General features: G+C 39.9%; 2 protein-coding genes and 1 long non-coding RNA gene across 5 annotated transcripts in view; 2 read left to right on the plus strand and 1 right to left on the minus strand.

The window, feature by feature from the left end:
• The first annotated feature begins 1,781 nt into the window (after positions 1-1,781).
• Positions 1,782-14,083, plus strand: LOC310717702 (uncharacterized protein). 2 transcript variants are annotated; one of them, XM_083526111.1, is made up of 8 exons: positions 1,782-2,515; positions 4,300-4,433; positions 5,689-5,806; positions 5,939-6,009; positions 7,511-7,586; positions 8,624-8,686; positions 9,168-9,237; positions 12,826-14,083. In XM_083526111.1, the coding sequence occupies exons 1-8, from the start codon at positions 2,384-2,386 to the stop codon at positions 12,906-12,908; spliced, it is 747 nt and encodes a 248-aa protein (XP_083382237.1). In that variant the 5' UTR covers positions 1,782-2,383; the 3' UTR covers positions 12,909-14,083. The 2 variants fall into 2 exon arrangements, with proteins under 2 accessions (XP_083382237.1, XP_083382238.1); XM_083526112.1 differs by lacking the exon at positions 7,511-7,586 and adding an exon at positions 6,724-6,799 and having other exon boundaries at positions 1,800-2,515.
• On the plus strand, positions 9,244-12,389 carry LOC310717784. The gene is made up of 2 exons (XR_014530908.1): positions 9,244-9,738; positions 9,770-12,389. It is a non-coding gene; the product is annotated as an uncharacterized lncRNA (long non-coding RNA).
• Positions 13,497-21,206, minus strand: part of pmvk (phosphomevalonate kinase) — a 69,948-nt gene continuing 62,238 nt past the window's right edge. Inside the window, exons 2-6 of one of the 2 annotated variants that reach the window (XM_083526155.1) lie at positions 19,466-19,564; positions 18,335-18,398; positions 17,028-17,180; positions 16,612-16,741; positions 13,497-16,160 (exon numbers count right to left, since the gene is read on the minus strand). In XM_083526155.1, coding sequence (XP_083382281.1) covers positions 15,991-16,160; positions 16,612-16,741; positions 17,028-17,180; positions 18,335-18,398; positions 19,466-19,554 — 606 coding nt within the window. In that variant the 5' untranslated portion in view covers positions 19,555-19,564 and the 3' untranslated portion in view covers positions 13,497-15,990. Of the gene's footprint in view, positions 16,161-16,611; positions 16,742-17,027; positions 17,181-18,334; positions 18,399-19,465; positions 19,627-21,206 lie in introns of those variants that run through there. The other variant, XM_083526154.1, reaches the window with a different exon arrangement.

Raw genomic sequence — 21,206 nt, forward strand, 5'->3', positions numbered from 1 at the left:
GATGCTGTCAGCGTTTTATTTCCTACTAATACATAAATACATAAAATTGAATTCATTTGCATATTTATCACGAAATTTACGGTATATACCGTAAATCTATACGTCTCATCTGGGGTTTTTTTTTTTGTTGGAAACTAGAGATTTTGGAGAGTTAATACGAGATTTGAGGACATGTTACATCTGAGCCATCGTACAAAGGAAGCTACGAGGTTAGAAATATATAAATAGAATCCCACGTTGAGTCCGTATTCAAGAGGATGACCTGAACCCTAACCCTAACCCTGTCTGCATCCCTTTCCTGTCTTCTGATTCAGCATTTTCTTTTTTGGCTCACATTGTTATCTTGTGGTTTTCGTTTCCTTGGTGAAAACGTGCGTGCTTCCTTCCTTATGTCCACCTGTAACACACGTGAACATGTTTCTAGGTGTAGCAATACACCAACTTTACCGGCTCTCACCTGGATACTTAATATTTCCTGCCACTCCTTCAGTCAGAAAGATTGTACCTTTTCCACAACATGTTCACAATATGGTGAAGTCCAAAACAGTCATCAAGCACCTCATAAACCATAACTGCTATAAGATTTATCGTAAGGAAAAATACCAGAGGGAAAGATATCATGAATAAATTGTTAAAATGTAAATTTGCCTGCTGTCTCGTTGACTCCAATTTCCAAACTGTAAAACTATAGTCAAAGAGACCTAAAATCTAGTAAGTCAATAAGAAGTATTAAGGCCTCATTAGGGATGACCCCCATTACAATAACACATGCTGGTGGAATGACAGGTAGACATAAGAAAACTCTGAGTAATATTATTGTTGAACCATTGTGGGAAAAACAGACTTATTTTTTTATCTTGGTTGTTCCAAATATAGTATCGATGAGGACTATAATCCTCATTCATGGTGCCAAATTTACAGTGGGAACCAAGTAACAAAGAAAAATTTAATTTGTTAGTATTCTTAAGTAGCTTTTTTTGCACATCTGTACTTTACTATTTTCTTTCAGGGAGAATTTACTTTAACTTAACTACAGTTCAAAGTCAAATATCCTACTAGCAGAACATTTTTAGATTTTTTAACATTTTTATAGATATCAGTTTGACGCATTAATATCAGTGGCTTAAGCAAGAGTCTTGTGACACAAATGACAATAGGAACATTATAGTCAATATATATAGTATATTATAGTATCTTCCCGTGGGCTCACCACCTGCAGGAGGGACTGTAAGGGACGGTGCTGTGAGGATTGGGCAGCAGTCGAAGGCGGGGGTCTGCTTAGACTGCTGCCCCCGCGACCCGAATTACGGATAAGCGGGAGAGAATGAATGATGAATGAATGAATATTATAGTATCATATTTATAGTCTATATATAGTAAATCATAGTACTTTGAATACTTGAGTACATTTGAAGGCAAATACTCAAGTGAACGTTTAAAGGGAGCACTTTTACTTTTACTGGAGTATTATTATACCTTATCTTTACTTTGGATCAAGTACATGGTTTGTGTACTTCATCCACCAATTCAGTGACGTCATAATGTCGAGAAAACTTGAATTCATGGAAATTCGGATTGAACTAGTGCAGCCACTACAAACGGAGGCACCGCCATCTAGTGGCCACACTACGCAAATACATCGCATAACGATTATAAAAAAATTATATAGTTTTTTTATACAAAAAATTATAATACAAAAAATTTTACGACTTAAAAAAATAGTAGATAAGATTGAGATAGATTTTCAATGGCATACTCGTATAAAGATGTTGCGTCACTTCCGGTTTACAGGGCGGGGTAAGCGGAAGTGGCTTTCATATGCGGAAGCTGGAAGTGGGTTGATGAGTGAGTGTGGAGAGAAAAGGAGGTCGCGCGGGAGCTAAGGAGGGAACGGAAACGCCTCTTCGGCTGCAGTTTTATTAGTATTTTTAAGATATATATTTGTATTGGAATTTATTTTCGTAAAGAAAGAACGAGGAGAAGAAATAAGTCGGATTCTTACCCAGAAAAGAAGGAAAGAAAGAAAAATCAGTTCCGTCTCCTCAGATATCGGCGAAGGTTAGCTCGCGCTCTCGGCTAGCTAGGCTAGGCTAAGCTGAGCGTCCGTGTGGTAACTTTCAACGGTGTATAAATCGATTATTTTGTCTTTCTTAGGGAAATTAATGAAAGTCTAATAGCTATATTCGAATAAATACAAGTTAGAAATCAACTAGCAAATTCGCACGATTATCGCCGATACACTTTTTTTTTCCCCTCCTCTCACGTTCTCGCGCGCGGGGCTGATTGTAAAAGGCTCTGATTGATTTATTTTGGGAGTCCATCTGCATTACGAATCCAAAAGTCTCCTCTCAGATTTAAATAAAAAAGTAAATAAAATCAAAAAATGGCCGGAGTGAACAGCGTGGAAGCGGTGAAGCGCAAGATTAAAGTTCTCCAGCAACAGGCGGATGAAGCCGAGGAGAGAGCCGAGGTCCTGCAGAGGCAGGTCGAAGAGGAGAAGCGCTGCAAGGAGCAGGTAAAGTAACTCCAAATCCCTAAACCCAGCACAAAAAAATCTTCTAGAATGGGGTCATCATCTAAAACTAACCCGTGCCATGTAGTTTTAAGGCAGCTGTCATTCATTTACTGGGGCCGTTGAGACAGGAAATGGCTGATCAAGTCTTGAGGTTTGCTGAAACTAACATGCAAGAGAAGGAGGAATGAAGATCTTTGGTGTGAAGATGTTTTCTTCGACCCGAGGGTGTTGATTTAAATCCCTATATGGGCATCTCTGCGTATTGTGTTGTGATCGTGTATAAAATGTGAAACAATAATTAAAATGCAATTGGGTTCATATTTCCTTTTTTTTTGTCTTAAACAGGAATTGAATTAGTCCTTCAACCAGGGTGAAGGTTTGCACTTTGGATCTGTTTGAGCAGATCGCTTAGCTGTTATCCCTTTTGTTTGGTGACGAAATAATCATTTATGTGGTGAAGATTTTCTGCCCAGGAAGGAGTCCTCCAGTGTTAAGGTCGAAACCCTCAGGAATTTGAAAGACATTTCTTTTTATCAGTAGAAGACTGCAAGATCTTAATGTGGCATCGAATTAGGAAAATAATTCTACATTGTGCAGGAGATTAACGTGTTTAAGAGCAGAAATGTGTTCTTGGAAAATCAATTTTTCGAGTGTATAGAAAAGGAAATGAAATATATGTATCAGGAGCAGCAGCTGGATTCAGTATGGTACCTGTGGACATTGTGGGAAATTTCCCAATGATGTCTTATTACATTTTCCAGCTTAAGCGGAGCATAACTAGTAGACTTGGCTTTAACACAGAAGGGGTTTTGAAGGGGTAATTGTGTGAGCGGGTGTATGAAGAGGCAGATTTTACGAAAACCCCCGTTTTCGGCATCAAGCTTTTATAGGTGTTGTTGGAACCCCAGTATTTTAGAAAGAGGTCAGAATGGTTAGTGATGTACTTTGTTATTCACCAGGGTTACCTCGGGGGCTGAATAAAGAGCAGTTGGACTGGTTGATTTGGTTCCTGGAGCAAAGGTGTCGCATCGAGTCGTGTCACTCTAATAGCGATTTTGTCTGACTTCTCGGCCTGACCTTTGTTGGGAATGTCAGCCTTGGATGAAGGAGGCTTCCTGTCTCTGTAGCGTTGCGCTCAGCTGCCACAGGAAACGCTCTTGCGAACTGATTATGGGCCCTCCTTTTGGTCCGGAGCCAGACAGGAAGCGCTGTTGCAATGCTGTCCAATCGTACAAATTTGAAATGCAGAATACAGCACACGTTCATTTGTAAAGCTTCATGCAGGATCTTGAGAGAAGCACAGTTTTAGATCTACCCCCCACCCCCCCCCCCCACGAGCTGTCACAGGATCGCCATGGCAGCGGTGTTTTACTTTCTCGTCTGACATATTTTACATTTTGTTTATTGTTTTTGTATATTTTGACCTACTTCTAGGGACCCCTTGGTATGTGCACGTGTTTCGGGTTCTCGTGTCGCCCCCACCACCACCAAACCATTCTCATCCATCTGGTTCCCATTTTCCACTCTGTTTAGCCTCTCTTGTTTTTTTTTTTTATTCTTTGTATTGTAAAACCATAGCCAGGTGTGAAACAGAATTCATAATGCTCTAATTAGGACCAATGAGATTACTAAGAAGGAAAAAAGCTCCTTCCCTTTGTTATTTATGTGACCGATCAGTCGAGCCGGGGTGTCCACTGAACCATGTCGGTGATGAATGTTGAATTTGTCATTCATGTTATCCCTATCTCTGTTTTTCGTTCTTTTTCTCTCTGGCTCGTACGTAGGCTGAGGCGGACGTCGCTTCTCTGAACAGGCGCATCCAGCTGGTCGAGGAGGAATTGGATCGAGCTCAGGAGAGACTCGCGACGGCTTTACAGAAACTGGAGGAGGCAGAGAAGGCTGCAGACGAGAGCGAGAGGTGTGTGTGTGTGTTTGTGTGTGTGTTTGTGTGTGTGTGCTTGACCTGGATGAGCCAAGCCATAAACAATTAACTATTTACACCAATTGTATTTATATGTTGCAAGCACCAGTGTCTCATGTTATTTGATGTGGCTGATTTCCAGTTCTGGTCTGTTTTCCAGTTCTACCACTTCAGTGGGTGCCAAATCTTATGCAATACAGCCAATTTAACCCAGCCCTTGGTCACATTTCATCCAATATTTCCACGTAGACCTACTTAATACATGCCACTTGCTATATATAATTAATGAAATGATGTAATTTGTCTTACTGTATACCAGGGGAGTAACGGTACACACATCCGTACCAAAATTTGTCGGTACAGGGCTTTCGGTACGTGCATTCCTTTACGTAGTTAAAATCTGAGTTCCTTTAGGAACATAACATTAAGCGGCAGATCGCAGAAACTAGAGTTAGCGCAGTGTCACTGTGGCTACTTGCTCTGTACTGGAAATAAGATTTGTTTTGCGCATTCATGAAAACGATAAGAATACTATTTTTCTGTGGCCTTGATCTTGTAAGCTTTGAATTAACCCCAACCTCTTCGAAACACAAGGTATCTGTTGATTTATTCAAACTAGATCGTAACACTTGGCTAGTTTTGGGTGCGACTCGTGATATTTTTCACGTCTCTGTGATGCGTGTGCACACAGCTTGACATTCGGAGCTCAGTCAACAGTGAGCTTAGCCGGGCAAGAAGCTTTCAGGTGGAGTGAAAAGCTGATGAATTGAGTATAGGATGGAAATGATTTAATCAGTGTTAAATATTGAAGCAAGCTTGAGGAATTTCAAGGCTGGTTATCGTGTTACTTTTGAAATACCTGATATTAATTTAAGGTCACACCCTGGGGGCAGGTCTTTGGGGCTGTAGTTTGATACTTCAGAAGGAACAATGCATTTATTATTCATATATTGTTATTCTATATTGATGCAGCATCAGTAGTGTGAAGTTTGGAGAAGGTGATTAGTCACGTCAGATACATAACCTTTTAGAATTCTGATTAAAATCCCCCAGTATGTCCCCCTTGATTAGGTATATTCCCCAGTCTACTTGCAACTCCCCAATAATGTAGGTAGCATTTCTACGTTATCAACATTTCCGTCTATCTAGAGGTTTTATTTTTATTTATTATTTTTATGGCTTGGCTAAATTTGAAAATGGCCGGTTATCGATGTAACCGGATGTGTGTGGTGTGTGTTTGTGTACATCTCAGGGGCATGAAGGTGATTGAGAACAGGGCCCTGAAAGATGAGGAAAAGATGGAGCTGCAGGAGGGCCAGCTGAAAGAGGCTAAGCACATTGCAGAGGAAGCTGACCGCAAATACGAGGAGGTAAAGTTTTTCCCTGGGCTGTTTTTTGGTGTATGTTAAAACCTGCTCCCTCCCTCCTTTTTTTTTTTTTTTTTTTTTTTTTTTTTCTTTTCTTCTTCCCCCCCTTGTAAGTCTTTGTGTGTGTTTTTACAGGTGGCTCGTAAGCTTATCATCATCGAGGGTGATTTGGAGCGCACAGAGGAGCGAGCAGAAGTTGCTGAGGCGTGAGTCAGGCTTCCAATCATCATATACACACACACACACACACACACTAGGTGTTTTTAGTGTCCAATAGCCCAGATTTCAAACACTCAGCCTCCTTGCCCATTTATGTAAAGAAAAGCGATTTTTGCATTTTTCTCTGCACACATGGTTGACTTTGCTGTATCTTAAGCTGGCAGGTCACATTTTAGAGTTCCTCTTTTAGGCCTGAAAATTAACATCTGCATCACCCACCATCACTTAACAGAATTAAAAGCCCCTGCTAACGCATTCAGGAGTCCCTTCCCGTCATGCCATTAGACTTACCGTTTTTTTTTGTTTAGTTTTTTTAAATGCATGCTGTTTTCGGTGCACATCAAAAGCAACCCCACCTTTATGTCCCTGCCTGTCTTTAAAAAAAATTATAATAATAGCTTTTTTCTTTGACACTTAAATACGGTTATTATTAAGGGGGAATTTTTTTTAAATATAACTCGTTGAGAGTGCGCTCACGTTATACAGAACACCATAAAAGTGGGAATGCTGTACGTATCATGACTCAACATTACCTGTGCTTCCTCCCTTTCCCTGTCATCTGTGTGACTGGTGTGTGCATGTTCTGAAAATCTCCCACACACCAATCCCTACCTGCATGCGCTTTGGGTCTGCCCTGTCATGTCTCGCCCCACCTACTTCCTCTTCCTCCCCCACCCACGGCAAAAAAAAAAAAAAAACAGCAATAGACGCCGATTGGAGGATCTGCTGAGGAATTACGACCAAACGCTGAAGAGTCTGCAGGCAGCTGAAGACAAGGTACTGGCCCAGTTATGTTTCCCAGCGGGTTCCTCTTACAGGCCCTGGGGATGAGCTAAAGTGGGCTTTTATACTTTTTACCGAGCTGCAGAACGGGTATTTTTGTCAGACCGTGGGCTCGTATTCAGTGCCCCCCATGCACTGTTGTTTTCTCAGTAGAAGGTTAGAAAAGTTCTGACAGGTGTTTGAAAATCCCCCACCCTCGACTGACCCGGCTACTCTTCTCCTCCTGTTCACCCATCTGCTCTCTTCAATTTCATCCTGTCTTGACTAGGTGAATGATCTGTGGTTTATGCTTGAGATTAACTGCATGGATGTAGTTCAGTCTTTTGATTTTTCACTCCATTTGATCATTTTCACCTTCCCAGTTTTTGGTTGACGGTTTTTAGTTCCCCTAGAATCCAACACGACTTCTTTCTGATAAGGGATAAGCAAATTACACCCAGATCATGCACCAGCAGGCCATAGTGTTTTTTTGTACGTTTTTTTTTTTTGTGTGTTTTTGTTGTTAAATTGTTTCTTTTTTTGTGTCTTTTTTTTTCTCTACTTTTTCATGTCTTTCTTTCATGATCCCATCCATTGCTTTTTTCCTCCCCCTTCTTAACCCCCCCCCCCCCTTTTTTAACCTCGATCTTTCCAATGTCTTTTTACCCCTCCCCCCTCCCTTCTTCTCTTTCAAACACCAAAATGTGAAATTTTATGAAACTGCAGCAAATGTGCGGAATTGGAGGAGGAGCTGAGAAATGTCACCAATACCTTAAAGTCCTTGGAGGCCCAAGCTGAGAAGGTAGGAAAGGAAGGATTGAGAATTTCTGCATGCTTGTGGGATTCTAATCTCTAAGATACTACAGTGCTTTTTGGGAAAACTGATTCCAGACTGAGGTGTCAGGGCCTCATTCTTGCTAATCAGTCTTAGTATTAGCCTCAATATTGTTTTATGAAATTTTTTGTCTCCTTATTTAAGGATTTTCATGTGTAGATCAGCAGTTAATCCACCATGTTTTTTTTATTTATTGATTTTTATTTATTTATTTTACTTTTTTTGTTTGATATGAAATTAATAATTTTTGTTGATGATATCCAGCTATGCGTATGAATGTACCAACCCTGTCCTTGTCTTATTTAGAGTTTGCTAGTGAGACAAGACAGTGTTTCACAATGTTGCTGCACAATCTGTTGCTAGCCATGTTTAGGAAACATAAGTCGTCATAGAAACCAGCACCAAAGGAAGGATCGGCGCAAGGCTGTGTTAAAAACGTACTTAGTATAGACAAGGGATGTGAATGTGAAATGTAATATAATTTTAGTCGATTTTGTTTTGCTTAAGTTGCTGTGGAATCGAGCGAGAGTGCGGACCTGAACCTGTTTCTACCTGACTCGTCTTTTCAAGATTGTTTTTTATGGACGAACTGAAACCTGCTATTTGTTGTAACTTGTAGAGCAGTCACCATATCTGTGATAAAAAGGGCACATCGCATTACGTCGGCAGCTCTGCAACTGTATGAATGCTTTGGCTGATTCAGCTCCGGCTGTGGGAATTTTATTCATTTCCAGCAGTCTACCTAAACCTCGAGGGAGCACATTTATTAATAGCTTAGCTTCCGTCAGCTCCTCTTAGTGTACAGAAGAACAGATTTTAAACGACAAATGCATTTGCAAATGAAGCCTGTAGATCCGAGTTTTGAATCAGCTGGATCAGTAAACTTATAAATATTAAAAAAAGGTTTGTGTAATGCACGAGGCCTTGGTGTGTCTTTATTAAAACATCTGTTTTCAAACAATGTGGTTCTCTGATTGGCCTCCACCTCTGTTTATACATTGCAGTATTCCCATAAAGAGGACAAGTACGAGGAAGAGATCAAGATTCTCACGGATAAGCTGAAGGAGGTGGGGCTCCAACGCAATATTTCACAAAAATACCTGTCAAAGCTTTTCTTAGTGGAACTACTTGGCAGTCACATTTAGTGTCCTGTTAAATCATAGTATTTTGTAAATTTGACACTTTTCACAACTATATCTGGTTCGAAAACTACAAAATAAAATTTGCTGGGGCACCCAGCTGATATAGGTTTAAATTATGCATTGAATTATGTCCAATTTACTATGATATATAACGCAACAACTTGATTAAATTTAATCTTTTTATTTATTTTGAGAGGATTTTATTAAAACCAGAATTTAGTCATGGCAACCTGTGTCCAGTTTTTATGTTCAGAGATCATACAGCGACACAATCCTAAACTGGTAGACATCAATGTTCTTGTCTTAGCTATATATAGCATTATAGCTCCGGTGCCAAAGTAACCAATTTGGAAGATTATATTTATAAATATTTATTTATTTATTAATGTTTTTTGTTTTTCCTCAGGCTGAGACTCGTGCTGAATTTGGTGAACGATCAGTTACCAAACTTGAGAAAACAATCGACGATTTGGAAGGTAAGCGGCTTCAGTGCCTTGAGATTTCCTTCCCCAAAACTCTGTATGCACCCTCTGACCACTGTGTGTACGCCCACAGATGAGTGCACAGAAACTGTGCAAGACGGATGCAAGGTCATTAGAGAAGAGCTGGACCATGCTCTTAATGACTTGATCTTCATGTAAATACTTAGCATGTGTGTGCAGTGGAGTGAGCTGCATGTGCACCATACCTGTGATTTAAATGATGCGGGAGGCTTTTCAAGTGCTTTTGCTCCTCCGCTAGCCGTTGTTGTTGTTAACACGTCCCATCCACGTGAACACGAGTGAAGTTACAAAATTTCTTGAAATGCAATATCAGCAAGAGAAAAAAACTTTTTGCACCAAATGAATTAGCAAGTTAAAAAATTAGCAATAATCGGCATACATGCATGCCGACCCGTGAGCCGTATTGATCATGGATCAACTGTGATCCAGTGCACCCCTAAAATATATATAGGTGTGTGTGTGTGTGTGTGTGTGGTGTGTGTGTGTGTGTGTGTGTGTGAGAGAGAGAGATAATATAAATATATGTATATAGATTTATTTAAAGAAGATTTGTGTGCACAAATAAATTATTTATTGATCTTTATATACAGCTCACACTGTCAAGTTCACGTTATTTTGCGTTTTGCATGTGAGGGCCACAGACGTGTACAACCGTTGGCTAAAAATGACCAGTTACTAATAGTGATTCTTGCCTCATCCATGTTCTTTTTGTCCTTCTGCATTATGGTTCCTCTTTGCAGAGAATGTAGCAGGGTAGAAGAGATGAAAATAGACCCACACACCACCTACACATTACGCCGTTACATGGCGACCTTTGAGTTTGCTCTTGGCATGCTGTTGTGAAGGTCTGTGAGAGCTGTGTTTTAGATGTAGTTGTAGTTGGCGTGATAAAAAGTAACAGCTTTTTGAGCTTGGTAAGAGTGATTTCCTGCATGATGATGATGTGAAGTGCTAAATGGCATGGAGATGTCATTACTGTGCAACTGATTTGTATTTATTTTTTGTGGTATTACAATTTCAGCAAATGTATACGCAAAATAGTTTTCTTTTTTGGTTCATTGTACTAAATAGATTAAAGTCCAGATTTTGTGTAGGAATAACTATCTAAAAAGTGTGTGTGTATGTGTGTATATAACACACACACACACCCCATAAACAAGCAGGTAAATATGCTCTGAAGATAAGACAGCATTGACTAATCTCACCAACATCACAAATGATAACATCATCACAATCATTTGAATCCTTTGAAACATGGTTAGGATGTTGAGGAAACTGTGCACACTGACTGTAGTGCTGCGTTCCATTTTAGTCACTCTTGTGCTCCTTTTTTTTTCCCTTGCTCTCGCCTACATTCTCTCCCTCCCACTCTTTTTCGTTGCCTTTGCTAGCAGCTCATTCCTGAACTATGTCGAGGCCACGAGTGTGTGTTCATTCCCCCATTCACCACTCCGATTTCTGTTCTGCCATTTAATTGGTTCGCCTGCCGCCATCCTTTCTTCTTTGGCTTCTGTCATGATACATTACTGGGTTTTCAATCCTGCTTTATCCTGTGTCCTCTTCCCTTCTCTCTCTGTGTCTAAAGTGCTTGACAGAATGTTTGACTTGCTCAGGATTTTGGTTTACCTTCTATTGTCTTTTTGTTTTTTGTCTGTTGAGTATAACAGACAAGCAAAAAATTAAATCTGATACATCTTTCAGTATAACAAAGCATGAGCATTGGCTATATATGTGGCTCTGGTTTCCATTTTCAGGTTCATAAATACATCAAACTTTAATGACGCAGTTCAGTTTTGTATGAAAATGAATCCCGAATGAAATGTAGAATAAGCTGCCTTTGTTGTATTGCGTTTTCATTTCTGACCTACACGTTTTTCTAGTCGTGTTTGACAAACACTAACATTACGGGCCACCGCTCTTTGGCCTCAAACACTTGCTGCAAAAGCATTTTGGGAATCTTCTGGTGTCTTCCTTCTACTGTTGATGTGTAGCAACTTAGCTACTTAGCTTGTGCTTTTGACAGGTTTTATTTTAACTCCCTATACTTAAGTTTATGCACAGTTTGTCTAATAGATCTCTAGAGAATCAGAAACCCTGTCTTGAACAAATCAATATCCTTACTGTTGTACTACTATCTTCTTTGATTGAGCTTCTTTGCCATTTGCTGGTGAATTATATCTTGACAAAATTGGAAAGGCTTGATTGAAAACCCAGACAGAGGCTTATCAGGAAACCTTTTAAAATTGCAAATCTAAAACATTAGTACATGTGTAACCAAGTCAAATAGCCGGTTTACAGCAGCGGTTTATTTAAAAGCCATGTAGCCCTCGTCTCAGTTTATGCAAATTTAGATATTTGGTGTATGCAATTTCATGATCTTTATCTGCAGACTCGAAGGGCGATGTTTGGTCCCAGTGTTAGATTTGTAACCGAGCAAATTAAATGTTCGTGTCGGCATTAGAAAAGCAGTTATAGCGAGGTCTAGACCACAATCTGTTTGAGTTAACTATGACTGGTCATACAGACAACAGTTTAATAGTGTCATACAAATAAAATGAATAGATCCTGTCTCAAAGCGGAAAAAACGGATGTAGACTTGGATCCTTAAAGAGCCTGAGATGAAGTGAGGGAGAAATCTTAAGAGGAACTCTCATCTCCTAGGTGACACCAGACACACAGCAACAGTTCTCGCATTCAAATCTGCTGTATTTAGATCTGGAAAGGGTGAGGCATAGTGTGTTTGGGAAGAGGAAATCATTAGAGAGCTCATGCGTGGGACCAGGGGCACAACAAGCTGAAGTATCAGAATGAATCGGATTTGTCTGGAGGTCAAGACGAGCCACATGTAATAATTTAATAGATTGACCTTAGCGTTAAAACATAGACCTGGAAACTCGCAATCCAGAAGTTGTGTGCTGCTTCCTTGTATGTAATGTTGTGAAGTCTGGTATTAGGATGAATAAAATTAATGATGTAATGAAAAGCCAAACTGCCTTTTGTGTAGAGTAATTTTAATTCTGGCAATGCCGTTAGACACGTTTCTGGGAGGGAATCTGATTGTTCGTGAACAAACACAGTCCTGTAGAACATTCGGGAGTGTACTTTATAGGTTAGAGTAGAAATTCGGTAGACATTCAAAAATGTATCGCAGTATTCCTGATCAATGGTTTCTAATATTGACTTGTGGTTTAAACTTCACAAACTGGATTTCCAGACACGATTACGCTGCTTCAAATGTTTGATTTCTGTTTGAAGTTGATATCTTGACAACAAAGCGTTTGACATGTTTCAGCATGGCTTTTTTTTTTTTTCCTGCCCAGACTGACGAATTACATAACCAGACATGTCGTCTTTCGGTATTCTAATCACCTTTGCCTTGTGTTATGGAAATAATGCATGCATTTATTTTTTTTTTTCTGTTTGTCTCTGGTATTCCACCAACTGAGACGTTCAGAGGTTGGAACAGTTTCCCAAAAAAAAGTTTCGCACTTCAGGTTTGGCTGGACGTTTGATCTGTGTATGGAAGCAGTCGTCTCACATGTTTCCCATTTTGTTTCGCAGAGAGGCTCGCTGCAGCTAAAGAGGAGAACATCAAGATCCACGCCACGCTGGACGCCACTCTGCAAGATCTTAACAACTTCTAAAATCTGCACCGCCCTCTCTTTTCCCTTTCTTTCCTCACCCTACCTTTCTACCCACTTTACCCCCTTTAGTTATTGCTGGGTGGCTGAACAAGGGCAAGTTGCTCCTTTTTTTTTTTTTGGTGTAGGTAGCACTTTAGCTTCATTCCTCACATGCCAGCCCACAGTATTTACCTGGTTTCTCTTACTTTTGTCATGTATCTATCTATTTTTTATTTTTTTTCCCTGTAGGCTCACCCGTTTTCTTTAAACGAGACTGCATATGATGATGCACCATTGCCTGCAATTTGATTCATTCCTGTAATTGTGCGATTAGATAATAAGGGTGATCTCTATTTTTGTCGGATGTCTGTGTTCTGATTGGTTTACTAGTCTCACAGTGCAATATTACCACACAGTACAGTATAAAGAATTGGAAAGGTTGCAGTGCAAAATGACTCTTCATACATGACTTTTTTTCTTTTTGTAACTGCTGAATAATTTCTCTGCCCCGTTTGTTTTAACACTGTTCATTATAACGAATGTTTGCATTTTACCGTGCCAATGCCTTGCGGGACCATTCTATATCGTATCGTACTCTCAGCTGTGCGGTTTCTTTTCTTTTCTTTTTTTTTTTTGCTTCAAAAAATTCAGTTAAAGCCCTTGACTAATTATGCTGAATCATCTCTTTCGAAATAGTGTCATCTTCTCTTGAACCAAACGAACATGACCGACTCTAAACGGTTTACATTCAACCTTTTTTTCCATTTGTTCAAGGTGTAGAGAATCAAACACTAGGCACCAGGTTTAAGTTTGGTCTGAGGCGAGGAAAAAAAAATGCAGTTAAACCAGCCTTTCTTTAGAAGGCGGCCGGCTCCTTCGTCTTTTCCCCTCAAGGTCGTGACCGAATTGGAGGCGGAGAGAGGGGACGTCACATTTCCACTGCCAAAATCGAGGTGAAAAAGGGTCGAGAGATTGAGGAAGAGAATAGGGGGAATAGTTGAAGGTATTATCTGAGCATCTCTTCAGTGTACTGTCTATACCATGTACACATCTCGAGTGAATTAAATACTTCAAAGCACCAAGAACCTTTTTAACTGGAATTGCAAAATTTAAGATGTAAACATTTTGCTATCAGTGTTTCATTGTAATAATGACACAATAAATTTTTTTTTTAAATAAAGAACTATAACACTTAACAGGATTCCTGGGGTTTTGTTTTCAAGAGGAGTTTTTGTTGTTTTGTTTTTTTTCCCCTAACAAAGGTTATGAGTTTCTCAGATACCAAGAATTACTAAATGGGGATGGTCCGTTTTTCACCCTTCCCACATATTGCCTATACACACCACCTTTGACCCAAAGTGTGTGTACTCTCCTATGTGGCTCTTTCCAAAACTGCTGCCCGAGTGTTTGAAGCTGCACCCTTAACCACTTCCTGACATGTGAAATAAAAGGCCCAAACCTGTTCCAGCATGACTGCTTCCGCTTCATGAAGACATTGTGTGTTAGGTTTAGAGTGGAAGAACAAGTGTCCTGCACAAAGCCCATAACATTCTTGGGATAACTTGGAATGTTGACTACACCTCAGGCGTCCTCACCCAACGTCATTATCTGATCTCACTAATGCTCTTAGCAGCTAAATGACCACAAATCCCCCATAGCCGTGCTCCAAAATCGAGTGGAAAGCGTCAGTAGTAACAGCAAAATAAATAAATCTGGAATAGAATTAAATTCAACAAGCTGATATGGGCTTGATGGGTAGGTGTTCACTAACTTTTGGACACAAAATAAAGATTTGAGTGGCTGGCATACTTTTTAGAGGTCTTCAGTCTTCCATCTCATGTCTTTGTCCTCTTTTTTAGCAGTTTCGCACGTCTACTACACGTTTCCGGATTCGGTGTTAATCGTTGAATCGCTCCGGACTCGTTGACGGCAGTGTCGATTTTTATCAAACTCAGCAGATCATAGGTGAGATGTGAGCCCATGTTTGCTTTATGCATGTGTGGAATGCCTCTACGGCTCTGCTGTGGATTCTAGATAGAACTGGTCTAATGCAAAAATGCAGAGTAGTAGATAGCTTCACTATTCTGGAGTCTGGAATTAAAACGATGAGTAAAATATGCTGTATTGAAGAAACTTGTCAGTTACTCACTTTCTGACTATCCTTTGAAAATCAGAGGTTATTCAAGTATATGGTTTGCATGACATGAACAAACCCCCCTGAAGTACCAAAAAAAAATAAATAACACTGGACCAGGAGAGCATCCAAAAGTGTTCTAACAAGAAAATGTCCCCAAAGCTCCATGAAGATATATTTTGCATAGGTTGGAGTGGAAGATCTGCTAAAGCGCTCTGACTTTTTTACCCTATTTGAACACCTTTGGGATGAACTGGAACACACCCCTGGCTTCCACATCACTACCTGTTTTTTTGCAAATCTCCCCAAGCGCATGCCAAAACCTAGTGGAATATCTTCCCAGAAGACTGGAGGAAATTTATAGGAGCAGATTGGAACTAAATGTGGAATAAACATACCATACTTATGAACAGGTGTCCACAAACATTTGGCAATATAGTGTACATCGAGGTTGTGACTTAAATTGAGAAACTCTTATACTCAGTCACTATTCTGCTTTGGGATCTTAACTGCTGATAACCTTCAAAATGTATGAGAAATATGTTAATTATAATTGAGATTTACATTGTGGTGACAGAGCTGGTGTCCCTCAAGATGTTTGAATGGTGCTTTTGAGGAGAAACAACTCCTCCTTTTAAGTAACTATTACCCATAATCACACACTCATGATATTTCTCTCACTTTGGTGTTTGTATTTTTTTTTAAATGATGTTTAATTACACACTTTGTCACCCAGACGAGGAGAGGTTTCACTTTGAGTCTGGTTTCTTCCTTATACTATATAAGCAAGTTTTTTTTCCTGGCCACAGTCTCCTTGGAGATAAATACACTATTACAATTTTTGTTCTATAATTTAATTTACAATTACATTGTGTAAATTTGCTGCAAGTGCTATGGAAATAAACTTGAATTGAATGTTCTAAAATAACAGGACAGGCTTTTGTTTCACAGGTTTCTTCACTGTCCAATTCATTTAACACAATCTTGTGTACGTGGCTGCTCCAGTGTTTTCTCGTTAGCTAACGACAACAGTCTCGCGAGTTCTGCTTCGAGAAGAGCGGCATCTCCGTCATTCCTTATGACCCAGTCAAAATCCACTCCCTGATCCAGACCACATTCGGACTCTGAATCGTCTACTCCTGAGGAACAAGAGGTGGACAACAGTCAGTTAGTTTACAAACAGGGTGAGCTGTTCTGACATGGTGGACCAAATAAACTGGTATCTTTATGCAGATTTCCTTACCAAATCTCAAGAGACCTCACAAAAATGTATGTCAGTCAGTACAAATAGTATGAGGCAACCACCACCATGCTTTAGAGCTGGTTATTGGTATGGTCGTCCATCTACCATGCTTTAGACCTGGAATATTAGATCTTTCCATCTACCATGTTTCAAAACTGGTTATTAGTATGCAATGATTGCATCTGAAGCATCATGAGGACTTTTCCAAAGTGGTGTTTATGACTTAAATGGAGATAATGAGTATTTCCTGCAGAAATCAGTAATTTGTTCAGGGTTCAACATTTTAGCTGCCCTCTTTTAAACTACATTTAAGAGACACCTGCACCTTTTGTATGGCTCTGTCTTACCTGCAGTGAATCTCCATCCCCTCTGAGCCCTGGTTTGCTCAGAGGCTTCTACTCGGACGCTCAAACACAGCTGTGGATATTCACTCCGGAACCACTGCAAATCAGACATGCGCCTGCAGTCACTCACAATCTGGAAAAAAAAAAAAAAAGAGACAGACGGGACAGGACCGGTGAGCAGTAAGTAGTTGATCCAATCAAGCAACAGAGCTTCTTATGGGGAATCAGGTTAAGGTCAAACTAATCCCTGTTAATAGAGCAGGAAAGGGTATGAACAAGAAAATTAATTAATTATTCAAACTCGGCCCATGATCTTATTCTGCCAGTCTACCAGCCTGAACAGCTCTTTTCTTCAACAGATTTTTGGTTTTAGGAACATCTTGGTACTTGGTTAAAATAATTCCAACCCTTGTACTTACCCAGACAGGTTGAGTGACTCCACACACCACCATGCGACAGAAGAAGCCCGGGTCCCATTGCCTTCGTCTCTCCCCCCAGCTGATCATCTCTGCCCGGTGCTGCTCCTTATAATGTCCTGCTCCCAACAGCTGCTCATAGTCCAGCATGTGTTCCTAATGGTGCGTGGATTTAGATTTTATATATAACACATACACAGTATCTCACAAAAGTAAATACACCCCTCACATTTCAGTAACCATCAGGTGTAGAATCTGGCTTCAAAAAAAGATGAGTGCTGCAGCATTGCTTTAGAGATTGCAGAAGCAGAAGGTCTGCTTTTAAGCGCTCAGCCCACAAGACGCACACTGCAACAAGTCGGTTTACATGGCCGTCATCCCAGAAGGAAACCTCTTTTGATGCTGGCTCACAAATGGTTTGCTGGAGACGAGCATGAATTACTGGAACGGTGTCCTGTGATCTGATGAGAGAAACTTGTTTGCCTCAGATGGTGTCCAGCATGTGTGTTGACGCCCTGGTGAGGAGAACCAAGAAAATTGTGTCTTGCCTACAGCCAAGCATGGTGGTGGTAGCATCATGGTCTGAGGCTGCATGATTGCTGCTGGTACTGTGGAGCTGTGGTTCATTGAGGTAAACATGGATATCAACATGTACTGTGACATTCTGAAGCAGAACATGAAGCCCTCCCTATAGAAACTGGGCCAAACGGCAGTTTTCCAACATGAAAACGACCCCAAACACACCACCAAGATGACAACTGCCTTGCTGAAGCTGAAGATGATGGAGTGGCCAAGTATGTCTCCAGACCTGAACCTTATTGAGCACCTGTGGGGATCCTCAAGCGGAACGTTGAGAAGCACCATGTGTCTAACATTCAGCAGCTCTGTGATTATATTATGGAGGAGTGAAACAGGATCCCAGCAACAATCTGTGCATCTTAGGTGAATTTGATGTTCAGGAGGATTAAGGCAGGGTTGGATAACAATGGTGCTCACACTAAATATTGACACTTTGTACACAAGTTTTGCCATGTTCACTATGGGTGTACTCACTTTTGTAGCCAGTTATTTAGACAATAATGGCAGTATGTTGAGTTACATACACATAATGCACATTGATTACTCAATTTGATAAATTTTCATTTCTATATTATTGTTCCTTGAGAACATATAATAAAATGTTTGCTGAAATGTAAGGGGTGTACTTACTTTTGTAAAATACTGTGTGTGTGTGTGTGTGTGTGTGTGTGTATGTATATATGATAGTACAATGATGGGATATTTATTGAGTGATATGAGATGATTTATACCTGTGCATATTGCTCTTTAAGTGGAGCAGAAAGCCGAAGGATGCAGCACATCTTTGGACTCAACCTACAAACATGGAAACATCGTTACCAACCGGACTCATCCGCAAGACAGTTTTCCAAACAGATTTTCTCAGTCACTCAATACCAGTATTTTTTAAGTTGTGCAGCCTTTTGGTAAACAATTTGCTTCCTGCTGCAGCTAAATACTTCAGATTTTGACTCTTCAGTCCAGAGCACCTGCTGCCATTTTTCTGCCCTCCAGTTCCTGTCTCTGTGCATAGATGAGTCACTCAGCCTTGTTTCCATATCTGAGGTATGGCTTTTTTGGCCACAATTCTTACATGAACACCACTTCAGGCCAGACTTCTCCATACAGTAAATTGGTGTAACTGGTGATGGCACAGCTGGACATTAGAGGAAAGTAAGGATTCTGTCTTTCATCTGCTAAATTAGGTTTCCTTGGCAGACCACTGCATCTACGCCCCTCAACATCGCCCGTTTCATTCTGCTCTTCCAAAATACGAGGTGGTATCAAAAGGTTTCGAGACTTGCCCCTTGCATTACGATACAGTGCTCCCAGTGTTCCTGCCACTTTTGGATTGTATCCCGGAAGTTCTTCTTTTCGAAGCGTGTCAAAGCACCTTTTGCGATTCATGCTGGATCACCGCAATGGTGTCAAAACCAACGACTTTTGAGCTGGATCTTCATCTTCAGGTAAATAGTCCCCTGGAGCCAAATTTGCAGAGTAGTGGGATCACGGTCAAAATAGCAGATGTGGTAAAGCACGTGATCATGATCCCGATGTACAAAGGACAATTTCTTGTGGCAAACAGTCTTATGAAGGTCGGTGCTTCCTGTGACTATGCGTGCAGCCTTGTGCTGCCATCTGTTGGCGTGTTACAAAACTACCCTATATATAATTTCCAAGCGTTCTTACTTTCCAGCATTTCCGAACACTCGCCTTAAACATATTCGTGATTTATACTATTAAGGACTAAAATAAGTTGCCTTTTGCACCTTTAAACATGATACCAAACCACATGCAGATCCAATTTTATTTACATTTTATATTTGATCAAATCTTAATTATTATTGCAATAAAAATACATTAAAAAAAAGAAAAAAAATCACCTTTTTTGTAATAAATCGGTCACATAATCCTTTCCAGACTTCCGTTTTCCGCTGAAGAGTAAGATAAGTTTGGGTTTTGACGATGTCATTTGAAAATAAGACTCCGTGTTTTATTTGCGCTTGTAATATACTTCCGCTTTCTAACACACGCCACGCCCCTTTTTTGTGCTGCAACGCGATGGCGTTTTATTTTCCCCTCTGTTTACCGTAATATAGAAAATACACGCGCCGATTTTTCATGTGTATTTTACATCACGTGTTTTTGTCAAACATCTGTAGAATTGTGCAAATGATGGACTCAGTTATACCAAGTGTGTATTATAGTTTCTATACACCGCGTTTGTGTGACGTGGTGTATTTGTGATAAATAGGTGTATTGTGGTTTTTCTAGTCGAGTGTATTTGTAGTTTTTCGGTAATCGGATGAGCGTCACGCCATGCGCGTCAACCGAGTGTGACAACTGACGCCCATTCTGAACTGTTTATTATTCATTTTTGATTTTTTAATAATTATTTATTAATTTTTATTTTTAAAAAAGTAACTGCTGCAATATGAACAGCTCAATAATATTAAATCATATAAAAACAAATGCTTAAATTATTACTGATACTACTAATGCTCTGAAATTAAGTTTTTAATTTTATTTGTCACCGAAAAAAATTCGAATATAAATTATAATTTATTTACTGTGTGTGTTTTATATAAAACAATGAAAAAATGTATGCATTATATATAGATATTTTCCTATTTCTTAAGTAGCTGCAGTATATACATTTAAAGTGTCTATGATTTTTGAAAACTTACAAATAATTTAAAACCATATACAAAGGTTTTTAAAAGGAAAAAAAAAAACTATATATAAACAATTTACATATAATTACACACAACGATCAAAATTAGAGAACAATTTATAAACAATTGAACAATCTGAAATAATGTCATCTTCACTGCTCAACAGTTTTTTGTCCTGTCTATACCATGCTACCAGAACACCTTTTCCACAAAATAACTAAGGCATTAAAAAAACCAAATTTTGCAGAAAACACACTGATCAAAATTAGAGAACAACAATGACTGTAGCATGGAAAAAGATTAAAACAATTTTCTGAATGCTACAACAGTCAGCAATTAGTAGGAAGTGTACAGGCCTCTGCTCTGAATGACTTCAGCACATCTGCAGCCACAGGACAGCACTCGTCTCTCACACTGCTCTGGTGTGATTTTGGTCCACTCTTCTTCCAGTCTCCTCCACAGTTCGGTGACTGTAGTGGGTTTCTTGGCCATAACTTTGTCACCAAGGATTTTTCAGAGGTTCTCTATTGAGTTGAGATCAGGACTCTGGGCAGGCCATGTCAGTATTTCCATGTTTTTAGTTTCAATGAACTGCTTTACCCGTTTTGCTGTGTGACATGGAGCGTTGTCCTGCATGAACACTGCGGGTTGATTGGGTGATGAACGCAGGGAAGGAACCATATGTTGTTGAAGAAGGTTCTGATAAACATTTGCATTCACTCTGCCATGTAGCTGTATAAGAGGCCCAACTCCTGCTGCAGAAAACATGCCCCAAACCATGACACTGACTTCTTTACACACTTTGGGTTCAGTCTTTGGCTGATAGGGTCATCCCTTTGGCCTTCATCTGGACAACCTGCTGCCGGAGGCTTTCAGTCACTTTAGAAGGGCCACCATCTTGCAGAGTCAGTGAAACTGGAAGTTAGGCTGCCAGTTAAATAGGGGTTGG

Source organism: Silurus aristotelis (assembly GCF_946808225.1).
Source record: "Silurus aristotelis genome assembly, chromosome: 22".
In the NCBI taxonomy this organism is placed as follows: Eukaryota; Metazoa; Chordata; class Actinopteri; order Siluriformes; family Siluridae; genus Silurus; species Silurus aristotelis.

What these genes read in the sequence shown, in the direction of transcription:
- LOC310717702 (XM_083526111.1), top strand. Translation starts at nt 2,384, where the DNA reads ATGGCCGGAGTGAACAGCGTGGAAGCGGTGAAGCGCAAGATTAAAGTT. An exon ending in CTGACCGCAAATACGAGGAG is followed by an intron (nt 5,807 to 5,938) that starts GTAAAGTTTTTC and finishes GTGTTTTTACAG; the next exon opens with GTGGCTCGTAAGCTTATCAT. An exon ending in CGAGCAGAAGTTGCTGAGGC is followed by an intron (nt 6,010 to 7,510) that starts GTGAGTCAGGCT and finishes ATGAAACTGCAG; the next exon opens with CAAATGTGCGGAATTGGAGG.